This window comes from Rhinatrema bivittatum, chromosome 4, assembly GCF_901001135.1.
Source record: "Rhinatrema bivittatum chromosome 4, aRhiBiv1.1, whole genome shotgun sequence".
Classification (NCBI taxonomy): domain Eukaryota; kingdom Metazoa; phylum Chordata; class Amphibia; order Gymnophiona; family Rhinatrematidae; genus Rhinatrema; species Rhinatrema bivittatum.
In genome coordinates, this window is record NC_042618.1 from 362,814,405 (window position 1) to 362,829,535 (window position 15,131).

The window sequence follows — 15,131 nt, forward strand, 5'->3', positions numbered from 1 at the left end:
GCACTTACTTGTGTAAATCCTATGGACAATTCAATGGCATATATTGTAGCAATTTTGAAAAGCCCACTTACTTGAGTAAAGTGTATTTACTCGAGCAAAACCAGTTTTGCTCGAGTAAATGCTTTTTAAAATCTACCCCTTAGAGAATATGTTTACATTCAGTCTTTTTCTCTAACGGTGTGTCTGGGGTTGTGTTGCCATTTGTAGTGCTGCATTGTTAATTATATTCTGCCTTCCTTCTTGCGTTCTTCTTTCTGTTTATTTTATTTTCCTTTTTTGTTTAGCTTGGGACCTTAGTGGATTTCTCAAGTTTGTGGACTCAAGTGACATATGTTAGGTTTTGTTTTTTCTTTTTACATTTTCTAAATATTGTATGCTTAACATGATGTCTTTTTTTCCATGTAAGTTTAACTTGTGTTAAATATTTAACATTTATAAAAATAAAATAAAAAAATATAATTCCAAGTTACTTCTACACAGATGCTCAGGTTCGAATACATAGGTTCAATCAGGGTTACAGATCTTCACTTGCAGGATCCTTGTCCCCGTTCATGGCCCTGAAGCTGCCAGCAATGCCTTCCAGGCATTCTGGCAACTCTTTTGAATCCCTGAGGACCATTCTGGATCCTCAGAGGCTGGATTGCAGGTTTGGGCGTGGGAGAGCAACCAAGTCCTTTCTGCTTGCTTGGCTTCCTTTTCATATAGCCACCAATTGGCTCAGGGGCAAAGCTCCAACCTCTCACCCCAGCAGTCTGCTGGTTCCGAAATAGCTTAAATCCTAGATATTCACTGGATGGAGGCACTCAGAAAGGTGATATAGGAATCAGTTCTGGGATTACTTTTACTATTAACATTTTTTATTTTGTACCTGGATGAAGGCTTAGTAACAATTAGTGGTAAAACCTAATTTTCCACCCAGTTTTGCCCTGTTTCTTGTAGTTTGTATATAGTACATACTGGAAGAGGCATCTTTTATAAACAGTTTTTCTTTGTAAAATGTTCCTCATTTTTATGATTTTTCATGTTATGTCACAGAGCTAGTACTGTATAGAAATCTAGGACTATGATATAGCTAGCAGGAAGAGAAAAAATCTTCTAGTGATGGTAGAATTAAGAATTTAGTGTGTAACTGAAGAAAAGTTATAAAGGAAAATTAAAACCCATTTTCCCATTATGGTATATTGTGGTATGGACACTAGTACTGTATAGTTCTGGTAGAACATTTGAACGTAGCTACAGTTTTAATCAGATTTATTGAAATGTTGCTTTAGCCTCAGACTTTGCAATAAATGGCATCTTCTGTAGGGGAATAAAGCTTTTGATTCCTTCACTGTCCACATTGCTCAACTTTCACCGCAATGATTTCTTGTTTATTTCATGTGATATAGCCCTCACCCTGTGTTCACAATTCCTGGAAGCCATATGAATTGCTTATAAGTAAAGATTTATCCTTAGAATCTTCTCTTAAGAGATCAAATAAAGAGCACACATTGTTTCAGAGTGAAGGTTTGTGATCTGACATTTGATTTTGCAGGGGTTATGCAGTTGCCAGTAGCAGTGATGACAGAATGAATGAGCCTCCCACCTCTCTAGGACTTGTGCCTCATCAGGTAAGTAAGTAGTAACACAAGCAGAGCTGGTGATGCATTGGCTTGTAAGTACTTTTATATTGTTAATATTGAATTTTTATTTTTGGTAGTCATAAGAACATAAGAAGTGCCATGCTGGGTCAGACCAAGAGTCCATCAAGCCCAGCATCCTGTTTCCAACAATGGCCAATCCAGATCTTTAGGAACTACCCAACAGATCCTAAAGAGTAGATCTATTTCTTGTTGTCCAACTCTCAGGGATACGTGCTGGCTTTGCCTAGTGTATCTGACTAAAATTTGTTTATAGACTTTTCTTCCAGGAACATGTCCAAACCCTTTATAAACTCAACTATGCTAGATGCCTTGACAGCATCCCCCAGCAACAAATTCCTTAACTTAATTGTGCTTTGAGTTAAAAAATATTTTCTCCTATTTTTTTTTTGTCTGCTACCCATTAGTTTCAAGTCATGTCCTTTAGTCTTTGTACTATCTGTACTATTTATCAGTTCTACCCTACTCATGATGTCATAAACCTCTATCATATCCCCTCTCACTCATCTCTTCTCCAAGCTGAAGAGCTCTAACTTATTTAGCTTTTCTTCTTAAGAGAGACATTTCATTCCCTTTATCATTTTTGTTACCCTTCTCTGTACCTTTTCTAGTTCTGTTATGGGGCAAACAGTATACAAGGTACAGTCGTACCATAGATCTATACAAAAGCATTATGATATTCTCAATTTTGTTCTCCATTCCAAATAATTCCTAACATTCTATTTGCTTTTTTGACTGCCTGAGCTAAGGATTTCAACATATTGTTCACAATGACACCAAAATATTTTTCATGGGTGATGATTTCTAATATGGAACTCAGCAATTGTGTATCTAACACAGTAATATAGTAAATGATGGCAAAGACCAAAAGGATCCATCAAGTCTGCTCAGCAAGTTTTTTAGGGTCATAGTAACTGCCACTCCATGCAGGTTACCCCCAAGCAGAAATGTATTTATTTTATTTATTTATTTAACTCTTTTCTATACCGACATTCATGATACGAATCATATCATATCGGTTTACAAGGAACAGGGGTTGTAACATTAATATTACCATTGAACCATAAGCAAAGTTACAATAAACAAGGTGAGAGAACTTGGGATCTGAAGAAGCAGAATGCTAAGGAGAGATAAAAAAAAAACAAAACAAAACTTAACAAACGGTAAATGGGGGATTCCTAGCTACATATATATAAATTTCTTCTGGGGGATAAAAGACTCTTAAATTTCTGGGGTGCTCTTCTGAGGGAAAAAAGAAAAAAACCAAAAAAAAAACCCTGCTTGTTTTCTTTCACTATTCTTCTAATTGCTTTGTGCTGCACTAAAATCTGGGCTCTCTGAGCAGTAGAACTTCTGTGTTTTATACCTTTCTCTAGGTCTGTTATTATACAATAATTGTAACTGTTGCTTGCAAACTGTTATTTTTAAGATCCAGTATACCTGCTTTTCTATTATTGTATAGCTGTTCTTTAATAATCTGGTTAATATTGGCACAGAAGTGCTGAGGGGGTCCTTTAATAGCTAAAGGACTAATAAAGTTCCAGAAAGTGTCCTGCTTGTCCCAGGTTCAACTGTTTCCCTCCCACCGTACCCCTCTACCCACCCACCCCTGGGATTAGATTACTAATATAGACTGTCCAAATTAGCATTAGCAACAAGATCAATTAGTAAGTTAACAGCTAAGGACATACCAATCCAAAACTTAACCAATATGAGAACTATCCAATGCAACTGTTGTAGAGCCTTTATTCTGAGGGAAAGCATCTGGAGACTTGGAGCTTGCCCGATCTGTGCACAGCTCTCTTCTTTGAAAACGGAGCTGACTGAGGTTAAAGCTCAATTAGCTTCAATTAAAAGAATTACACCCATATTGCATTACTCAGAAAATAATTCCCCAACACCAAAGAATAACCAGGAGTCAAGAAAAAGAAATACAGTAGACTCAGGTAGGATAACACATGTGTCCCACAGTCACCCATTCTTGACAGATGGGAAGCCAACAAGTACACCCCCCCACTCAATCAGTTCATCAAGTAAATCATTAAAAAACAGGATCACAGTGGGCTCTGGTAGAATTAGACCTGTAACAAGGAGACACACACAGTATCAAATGCAACAAGAACATAAAGCCCTCCCTATATTAACTGAAGAAATTCTAGAGAAAAACATTGAGATGGATAACTCTGTCATCAATGGCACAACTGCAAAAGGAACAAGTAAAGTGAATAACAAATCTCAACTAAAGTCTCATAAGGAGTACAGGAAAAGCAATAACCGTAAAGAGAGTACCTGGAAAGCTATGACTACAAATGCTCATAGTTTGGGAAATAAAATCCCAGATCTGCAGGCCCTAATGACAGAGGCAGAACTGGACATCGTTGCTATCACAGAGACATGGTTCACAGAATCTCATGATTGGGATACGGCAATACCAGGCTATAATTTGTTAAGGAAGGACAGAGTGGATAGAAAAGGGGGAGGTGTGGCTCTTTATGTCAGAAATAATATCCAAGCATCTGAGCTGCAAGGAAGTTGGGGCAAGGAAGAAGCACTATGGGTAGACCTAAAAACAGATGATGGAGCATCCATTTATATTGGAGTGGTTTACAGGCCTCCAAACCAAAAGGAAGAGCTGGACAGAGATCTGGTTGAAGACATCCATAAGATAGGTAAGAAAGGGGAAGTGGTGATCATTGGTGACTTTAATATGCCAGATGTAGACTGGAAAATCCCATCTGCAGAATCTAAAAACAGTAGAGCAATACTGGATGCCATGCAAGTATCTTTGTTCAAACAAATGGTATTGGAACCCACGAGAGAAGGAACTATTCTCGACTTAGTGCTCAATAATGGAGAAATCGTCTCTGATGTCAAGGTGGGCGCCCACCTCAGCACCAGTGATCATCAAACGGTATGGTTTAATATCACTAAAAGAATATGGAAAAGGAGCACAAAGACCAGAGTTTTACAGTTCAAAAACACAGACTTTGAGGAAATGGGGAAGTACCTAGAGGAAGAACTAAATGGATGGGAAAATGAGAGATGTGGATCAACAGTGGACCAATCTAAAAGGAGCAATTGCCAAGGCAACTGCTCTATATGTTAGAAATGTAAAGAAAAGCAAAAGAAAAATGAAACCTATCTGGTTCTCAAAGGAGGTGGCTGACAAAATTAAAGCTAAAAGAACTGCATACAAGAAATACAAAAGATCCCAAAGGAAGGAGCACAAAGAAGAATATTTGTATCAACTGAGGGAGACAAAGAAATTAATCAAGTTGGCAAAAAGTCAAGCAGAAGAGAGAATTGCCAAGGAGATAAAATATGGTGACAAAACATTTTTCAGATACATCAGCGAAAAGAGAAAGGTCCAAAGTGGTATAGTGAAATTGAAAGGTGGAAATGATCAATGTGTGGAGGGAGACGAAGAAATGGCAGAAATATTAAACGAATACTTCAGCTCTGTGTTCACTAAAGAAGACCCTGGAGAAGGACCATCTCTACACAACAAGAAACTGGAGGGAAGCGGAACAGAGGAAAATCCATTTACAGTAGATAATGTATGGGAAGAGCTAAAGAATCTGAAAGTGGACAAAGCCATGGGGCCTGATGGGATTCATCCAAGGATATTGAGGGAGCTCAGAGATGTGCTGGCGGGACCGCTGTGCGACCTGTTCAATAGATCCCTAGAAACGGGAGTGGTGCCGAGTGATTGGAGAAGAGCGGTGGTGGTCCCGCTTCACAAGAGTGGGAACAGAGAGGAGGCTGGTAACTACAGACCGGTTAGCCTCACTTCAGTGGTGGGAAAAGTAATGGAGTCACTGTTGAAAGAGAGAATAGTGAACTATCTACAGTCCGGAGAATTGATGGACCAGAGGCAGCATGGATTCACCAGAGGAAGATCCTGTCAGACAAATCTGATTGACTTTTTTGACTGGGTAACCAAGGAATTGGATAGAGGAAGAGCGCTCGATATCATATACTTGGATTTCAGCAAAGCTTTTGATACGGTTCCGCACAGGAGACTGGTGAATAAAAACGAGAAGCTTGGGAGTGAGTGCCGAGGTGGTGACCTGGATTGCAAATTGGTTGACGGACAGAAGACAATGTGTGATGGTAAATGGAACCTTCTCTGAAGAGAGAGCGGTTTTAAGTGGTGTACCGCAAGGATCGGTGTTGGGGACCGGTCCTGTTCAATATCTTGTGAGCGACATTGCAGACGGGATAGAAGGTAAGGTTTGTCTTTTTGCGGATGACACTAAGATCTGCAACAGAGTGGACACGCCGGAAGGAGTGGAGAGAATGAGACGGGATCTAAGGAAACTGGAAGAGTGGTCGAAGATATGGCAGCTGAGATTCAATGCCAAGAAGTGCAAAGTCATGCATATGGGGAGTGGAAATCCAAATGAACTGTATTTAATGGGGGGGGAAAGGCTGATATGCACGGAGCAGGAGAGGGACCTTGGGGTGATGGTGTCTAATGATCTGAAGTCGGCGAAACAATGCGACAAGGCGATAGCTAAAGCCAGAAGAATGCTGGGCTGCATAGAGAGAGGAATATCGAGTAAGAAAAGGGAAGTGATTATTCCCTTGTACAGGTCCTTGGTGAGGCCTCACCTGGAGTACTGTGTTCAGTTCTGGAGACCGTACCTTCAAAAAGACAAAGACAAGATGGAGGCGGTACAGAGAAGGGTGACCAGGAAGGTGGAGGATCTTCATCGGATGACGTACGAGGAGAGATTGAAGAATCTAAATATGTACACCCTGGAGGAAAGGAGGAGCAGAGGTGATATGATACAGACTTTCAGATACTTGAAAGGTGTTAATGATCAAAAGACAACGACAAACCTTTTCCTAAGGAAAAAAATCAGCAGAACCAGGGGTCACGATTTGAAGCTCCAGGGAGGAAGATTCAGAACCAATGTCAGGAAGTATTTCTTCACGGAGAGGGTGGTGGATGCCTGGAATGCCCTTCCGGAGGATGTGGTGAAGACCAGAACTGTGAAGGACTTCAAAGGGGCGTGGGATAAACACTGTGGATCCATAAAGTCAAGAGGCTGCCAATGAAGAGTGGGTGACTCGCCAGAATGATGGCTACTGCCTGGAGTCAATACCCTTATTAAATAAACATACACAGGCTTGACTCCAACATCGCTCTAAGCTTCAACAGCAAGAGGAAATGTGGAAAAAAGGATTCACACTCACAAAGAGGGGAGTAGCTGGCTTGTTACGGCGGTTACTACCCCAAATCAAATAAGCCTGATACTTCATTTTCAATGCATATACAGCATAGTTCTCTGATTCAACGGCAGGGGAGAAGAAAAGAGGGTTCACACTCACAAAGCGGGGAGTAGCTGGCTTGTTACGGCGGTTACTACCCCAAACCAAATGGGCCTGATACTTCACTTTCGATGCACATCCAGCATGGCTCTCTGCTTCAACGGCATGGGAGAAGACTTATACGTCACGCATATCCAGCATAGCTCCCTGCTTCAACGGCAGGGGAGAAGAAAAACAACCAATAAGGGCTAATAACATAGTCTGGGTAAAACAAATAAGCATGGGTGCAGCTTGCTTATTGCGGCGGCTACTACCCCCCAAACTAATCAAGCTAGATATTTCACTTGGATGCAGCTCCATCACTGCTCTCTACATTAAAGGTGGGGATGGAAGGGAAATAGAACCAAGAGCTAAGAGAAACAGATAAGTATGAGAGAAAATATGTGTGAAGCTTGCTGGGCAGACTAGATGGGCCATTTGGTCTTCTTCTGCCGTCATTTCTATGTTTCTATGTTTCTATGAGATATGGCTGTGTGGCATATATCCATGGTTCGGAATGGTTAAGGGAAGGCTTGTAGGAACAGCCAGGTCTTGAGTTTTTTCCGAAAAGTTAACAGGCAGGGTTCCAGTCTGAGGTCAGGGGGCAAGGTATTCCAAATAGCAGGTCCCGCTGTTGAGAGTGCCCATTCTCTAGTGGCTGTATGAAGTGTGGCTTTGGTTTTGGGGACGTATGCTTCTCTGATGGGTCTTGTAGAAGTGTGGAGTCTGAATGGGATCTGAAGGTCGAGCTGGAGCTGATTGTAGATAGTTTTGTGGATTATGGTGAGGGACTTGTGTAAGATTCTGTAACTTATTGGAAGCCAATGTAGGTTCTTGAGGATGGGTGTGATATGATCTCTGCAGTTGGTGTTAGGATTCTGGCTGCCGCGTTCTGGAGCATCTGGAGCGGTTTGGTGGTGGAAATGGGGAGACCCAGGAGGAGGGCGTTATAGTAGTCTATCTTGGCAAAAAACATGGTTTGGAGGACTGTCCTGAAATCATGGAAGTGTAGGAGAGGTTTGAGTTGTTTTTAGAACTTGCGTGCGCCGACTCCCGATTTTATAACATGCACGCGCATGTTATAAAACCGGGCGTACATGTGTGCGCGCCGGATAGCGCGTGCTCATGTACGCCGCGCGCGCTTCTTTTAAAATCTACCCCACAATGTTTAAGGTGTTATGCTTCCATGTGGGAGAGCTTGCCCAAGACTTTTGGAGCATTATACAAGTGTGTTTTCTGGCCATGTGGAAAGATTACCAGTATGTTGTTGAGCATTTCTTAGTATGCAAGAAATGATAAATCAAGATAAAGAAATTTACTCCTAGCCTTGTTTTTAATAAAAGATTTCATTTGACATTCATTTATTTTAAACATTAGCTATCAATATTATTTACTATTAAGCTAAAGTGCTATACAGATTTCAAAAAGTAGTACAAATCATGCATGACATGTGACATGATAGCAGGAGGGGGAGACTGGCTATTCAATCCTACTTGGTAAGTACTGAAAAACAGGTAACAGTGACTAATGTGCTTCAGAAAAGAACAGTTTTTACCTGAAGTCTCTAAATCCATAGCAAGGACACCAGATGACCATCAGACAGGTACTTCATTTTGTAATGGAGTCAAAGAAGATAGCACAGAAATGTTACACGGTGCTGTAACATTTTTAAAATTTCATAGTTGGCTGACCGAGGAAAAGAATACTGTTATATTCCTTATGGCATTTCATATTACTGCCACCAAGTGGTTTGCCTTAGCCATACACTATTGTGCATTTTGTATAAACTCAGTGCTGGAGAAAGTCATAATAAAGTATACAGAACTAGATGAATTAAGAAAAGAAAATAATCTGGATTATAAAAAAACAGAACTGTCATAGCCTGGAAATTATAATAAAGAGCTCCAGGTAAATGCTTTTAGTCTCTATCTGCTTCCTATTAAGGTGAAGTGTACATTATTGGAGAACAATCTCAGGGTCTAATGTATAAAATATGAGTAAAAAATATGTGACTTAAAATTTAGTTCTCATTTTCTTTATGCACATGGTAAAAATTGAGTTAACTCCTAATTTAGTAAGCTAATGGTATGGTGCTGTTTCAGGAGCTTAAAAAAAAAGTGCACTTACCCAAAAATGTGCACAGGAGACATCTTTTGGTGTGCATGAAATACGATTTCTGCACATAAAACATGATTTCTGCACACAAATAGGGGCCAATATTCAGCCGCAGAGCTGAATATTGGCCCCTATTTATATAGCTATCCAGCTAACTAACGGGGGCTGTGCCACACCTACGCACCTCTCCTCATCGGACAGTAAAATCTAAAGCTTTCATGGGATTTAGATGGAAAAGTACTAATTTGGGAGCACAGTTTTACACTGATTTGTGCATATATTTTTTGTGTGAAACTTCTTGCTGCATGGACAGTACAGTCTGCACAGAAAAAATGTGCACACATTTATGGATAAAACTATGCACAAGGTCCAGTGCACCTTATAACATTGGAGCCATAGACGGCAACTCATTATAGCATGTCTGTTTAATATACTGTATATTTTGCTTACACCACATTGGAACAAAATACTAAAAAAAAAAAAGTGCACTATTGTAATTGAAGTCATATTATGCTGTAACAAAGTCCCTTTTGTTATTAAGTAATATATTGACTACTAGCCTACATGTTACCCGGGGGCACCTCCCTATAGACGTTGTCTAGACAGCTCTACACAATGAGGCTGTGAAAGTGTGGAGGGAGTTTTGCTATATCTTAGGTCAAAGGTTGTAAAGTCTCAAATTTCACTGGCTCCTCATTGCTGCAAAGCTTTCTCTAACCTGTCCCACAGGCATATTGTTTCAATTGCTCAGACCTTTCTGTGCAGCTCTCACCACACAGCTTTAAAAAGGTCCTCCAGGAAATTAGAACTTTTGGGGATCTGGAAAGTGCTTATTATAGGGAGGAAGGAATCCTCAGCCCACACCTCTCATTTCCTCCTGACTATGGATTGCTTCCAGAGATCCATAGGGGCTGGGAGATGTGCTGATGGTGTATGCAAATAAATCATGTTTATGCATGCTAAGTGTGACTTTGGGCATATATTTTCAGGTTAGCATGTTTTTTTAAACTTCGATTCATTTTCTTACTGCATCAGGTGTTAATTTTTTTTTTTTAGTGTGTGAGTAAAGATAATGTATTCTGGCTCAGCGCACATGTTTTACTTGCATTATTTCGATGAATCAACAATAATTAAATTTTTGACCAAGAACAATCTGTTTAAAAAAGCAGAGCAAGGAGTGTGCAGTATCCTAGCGCAGATTAGGTTTTCAAAAGCTGCCTCAAATACTCTACTAATTGGGGAGGGCTACATATGAATAGAGACCTAAAAAATGAATTTGGGGTCAATGCCAACAGCAGCACAGTTTTAAAAGATTTTTTTTTCTTATCGGAAAAACAGGTAATGTTGGCATCATGAACCTGTTTACAGTGCAATACAAATGTCACAATATACTGTGAAAGTACTGAATTGTAATAAGACTGTGCTTTTCTGCATCTTACAGCTATCCAGAAATAATTTGATTGTAGAATATTCTGTATGTTTCAGTCAATGAAGTAATTGCCACCCTTTAAATCTAAACTGCACAATATTTCTCCTGTCATTTTTTTGTATCCTTTGGGTGCAATTTGAAAAGGTGAAGGAGTTCTGCTGTAATTTAAATTGTTAAACACAGCTCCTGCAGCAACAAATTCCACATAGTGGGGGCTGTCACAGAGAAAGCTCACTTGCATGTCTTGGACAGGTGGTACATGCCGAAAAGTTGGAACGTCAAGCAGGTCTCATTGTGAGGACCATAGAGCCTGTGATGGATTGTATATCCATAGCAAGCTCTTTACCCATGGAATTGAATCAAGCACCAGATGTTTGCGTACCAGCATTGCAATTTTATACATCACTTGTGATTCAATTGGCAGCCAGTGCAGAAGAAACAGAATCAGAGAAATGTGATCTCTCATAGGGAAACCCAAAATTTCCTAGTGTGTAGCAGATGGACTCAGGACCAATGGGTATAGTGTGCTCCTGATAGCAGTTGGAGAAGGAGTCAGATTTCAATCTGACGTCAGCACTACATATACCCTATACCCGTGTAGAAAGCTCTGCTGTTCAGTATTTCTCCGTCTCCTTAGCAGTTCGGGACTATACACATGCTTGCACAGCGTAAGAAAATTCCAAACAAGAAATAATCTTACCTCTAAAGACGAGCCACGCTCTCCTGCGGTGATACCTAAGGGTCCCTCACTCAGTCGAGAATTCCTGAGGTGATTTCCAAGATCCCTCAGAGGTAAGCCTCGGTCAGGTAGCCGGTTCCCGGTGTGGACTTAGCCCCCAGGAATGGGAGTGGCTGAGAGGCATCGGGTGCAAGACCGAGCACAGTGGTGAAGGTAAATTCTCTCTCCCCCCGCAGCCAGAGACCGCCCGGCACCAGACCGGGAAACGCCGAGACAAGGTAAGGTAGAAAACTTTCTTAAGTCTCCGGTCTCCGAGGCTTGGATAACTGTACAGATCGCCAGCCGACGTCTGTCCCATTGGGTTGATCAGCCCTGGCGGACTAGACCCCAATCCGGTTCGAGGGTCGTCCCACGTGGAGACCCTTTGGGGGGGGTCGCCATCTTGCTCACGTGGTCGCCGGCGCCATTTCTCCCCCTTGATCGCCGTACTGTCCGCCTAACTGAGCCGTGCGCACAGCAGTGAGCCGGGCGCATAACATACTTGTGCGCACAGTGACGTGCGCATAGGTGCTGTGCACATAGCGAGGTGCACAAGGGTGCTGGGTGCACAGGTTCGACTGCGCACACATCTCCATAAGCGCACATACCGGCCTGCATGCATACCTTCGCAGCTTGCACACACACCCTCAGTGCACCCGGAGAACATATCTAAGCCTCCCGGCATGCGCATATAAACGCACAGACTGGGTTTGAACGCCCCTACGTGCACAAACCATGGCACCACCGGCCAAGAAAGCCAAAGCACAAGCCCTCTGCCCGGCCTGCCACATAAGAGATGTGCAGCATGAAGAGGCTACTGCCCTGTGCCTACAGTGCGAGACAGCTCTGGGAGAACCAGGGCAAGGTTCCCCCCAGCCAGTACAGGAATCCGGATCCACCGATAGTATCCCGGACCTCTCTATCCCTAGCTTGGCCCTCCAGACGGGGCCCTCGGGGAACACCACTGGGTTCAATATAGACCCAGGAACCTTTTCCTGGGTGGAATTCTTTAAAGGTTTGCAAACCTTCATCCAGGCGCAATCAGCGCCACCGGTGACACAGCCACAGCCCCCACCAGAGGACACAAACCTCCCAGGCCCTTCTCGGCCTCCCAGAGATGTGCCTCCCTCGGACAAAAGCCTAACCTTAGGGGACATGGACACCTCAGAGGAAGATCAGGAGTCCCTGGAGGAAGGGGAAATCCCTCCAGGAATGGAACCATACAAACCATGATGCGTTTCTTCTCCAAAGATGAGCTACCATACCTAGTGTCCCTGAGCCTGAAGGAGCTGGCCATCCCAGGCACAAGTGTCACAGCAGAGCCAAAGATGAACACTCTTCTGGTCGGGCTCCGTTAGGCCTCACGCCATTTCCCATTGCTGCAAGCCAAACAACAACTGATTGACCTGGAATGGAATGCTCCAGAGCCCGGTTTCAAGGGAGGACGGGCCCTAGAAGCCCTATATCCACTGGAACCCTCAGCCAAAGAACTTCTGGTGGTTCCCAAAGTGGACGCCATGGTCTGCGCTGTCACAAAGCGCGCACCACCATTCCAGTCGAAGGAGGAGCGGCACTCAAGGATACCCAAGACAGACGTCAGGAATCCATCCTTAAACAGTCATTTGATGCAGCAGCTATGTCACTGCAGATCGCTGCCTGCTCTGCCGTGGTGACACGCGCGTGCTTGTCACTGGCCAGGAACACCACCACTCCCGTCGAAGCATTAGAACCAGCAATATCCTTCCTCACGGATGCAACTTCCGACCTGGTGCGCACCTCAGCCAGGGGCGTCTCATCCATTGTGGCAGCCAGAAGGCAACTCTGGCTCTGAAGCTGGTCAGCCGACGCGACTTCCAAGATGAAACTCATGAGAATGCCATTTAAAGGAACCCTCCTGTTCGGAAGCGAGCTGGAGAAGTTAGCCGACAAATAGGGCAAATCTCCAGTACCTCTGTTACCGGAGGACAAGAACAAAAGCCAACGCCCCTCTCCCTGAACATCCAAGGGCAGAGGATCACAGCATTTTAGACCGTATAAGAATACATACCAAGTACCTCGCCCCGCAGGCAGGGGCCAGTCCTTTCGGAACAAACACAACAAGAGGGGAGTCGGCTCAGGTCCAGGCCCCAGCCACACCCCACAATGAGAATCAACAGACCTATCCACAGGAAGAAGCCATAGGAGGCAGGCTTGCCCTATTCTACCAAAGATGGGTTGAGATAACGTCAGACAAGTGGGTCCTAACCATCATTCGAGAGGGATACTTTCTGGACTTCCACAGCATCCCTCCAGACAAATTTGTGAAATCTCCTTGCCACTCCCCCTCCAAGAGAACGGCAGTGGAAACCACACTGACCAAATTGCTTGCCTTAAAGGCTATAGCACCGGTGCCCTCGCACCAACGAAATACTGGACACTATTCCATCTATTTTATCGTCCCCAAGAAAGAGGGGAACGTACCAGCCCATCCTGGACCTCAAGTCGGTCAACCGCTACCTGAGGGTTCCACACTTCTGCATAGAAATCCTATGCTCGGTCATAAGGGTGGTACAGCTGGGAGAATTTCTAACCTCCCTGGATCTGTCCGAAGCCTGTCTGCACATCCCGGTCCATCACGATCATCAGCACTTCCTACGCTTCACGATCCTGGACCATCACTACCAGTTCTGAGTGCTACCCTTTGGGCTAGCTACAGCCCCGTGGACATTCACCAAAATCATGGTTGTAGTGGCGGCGACACTGAGGAAAGAAGGAATCCATGTACACCCATATCTGGACGATTGGCTGATCAGGGCAAAATCTCCAGAGGAAAGTCATCAGACGACCACCAGAGTCAAGAATCTACTGGAGAACCTCGGATGGGTCGTCAATGCAACCAATAGCTGTCTGCAGCCCTCCCAATCTCGGGAATACCTGGGAGCCCGGTTCGACACCCAACAGGACAAGGTCATTCTTCCCCCTACAAGGAGAAGGAAATTGATGGACCAGTTGAGAAAACTGTTGAACGGCGTTTGCCCCACGGTATGAGATTACCTCCAAGTCCTCGGATTCATGACATCAACCCTAGAAGTTGTACCATGGGCAAGGGCCCACATGCGACCAATGCAACATTCCCTACTGTCACGATGGAACCCGATGTCCCAGGACTACACCGTCCGCCTCCAATTGCCGGCGGAGGTATGGATACAGCTTCTATGGTGGCTACAAGACCATCTGAGCAAGGGAGTGAGGCTATCCCCATCGACCTGGATCTTGCTCACCACGGATGCGAGCCTACAAGGGTGGGGAGCTCACTGTCAGGAACTGACTGCCCAGATGCAATGGGACAAGGAAGAGTCGGGATGGAACATCAACCGACTGGAAGCCCGGGCAGTCAGACTAGCCTGCCTACGATTCAGTCACAGACTCCGAGGAGAAGCTGTCAGAGTCATGTCAGACAACGCCACAACAATGGCCTACATCTACCACCAGGGAGAAACCAGAAGCCAACAGGTGTCCCTGGAAATAGACCCCTATTGACGTGGGTAGAAGCAAACCTGCAAGGGATCTCGGCCATCCACATCGCGGGAAAAGACAATGTCATTGCGGATTACCTCAGCAGAGAAAGTCTAGACCCAGGAGAATGGAGGCTGTCAACCACAGTCTTCCAGTTGATAATAGATCACTGGGGAACCCCAGCCATGGATTTTCTGGTAATCCGGTCCAATGCCCAAGTTCCCAACTTCTTCAGTCGCAGACGAGACCCTCAATCCCAGGGGATCGATGCTCTCATCCAAACCTGGCCACAGGAAGATCTGCTGTATGCCTTTCCTCCATGGCCACTACTGGGCGGGATCATCCGCAAGATAGAACAGCACAGGCGGCTAGTACTCCTAGTGGCCCCGGATTGGCCAAGAAGGCCGTGGTACGTGGA

At 44.0% G+C, this 15,131-nt stretch overlaps 1 protein-coding gene across 2 annotated transcripts in view; it reads left to right on the top strand.

Moving 5' to 3' along the window:
• The window catches only part of ATG7 (autophagy related 7), a 533,052-nt gene that overhangs the window by 206,308 nt on the left and 311,613 nt on the right, over positions 1-15,131 (top strand). For both annotated transcript variants that reach the window (XM_029600773.1, XM_029600774.1), the window contains exon 16: positions 1,535-1,610. In XM_029600773.1, the coding sequence (XP_029456633.1) occupies positions 1,535-1,610 (76 nt within the window). The remainder of the gene's footprint in view (positions 1-1,534; positions 1,611-15,131) is intronic.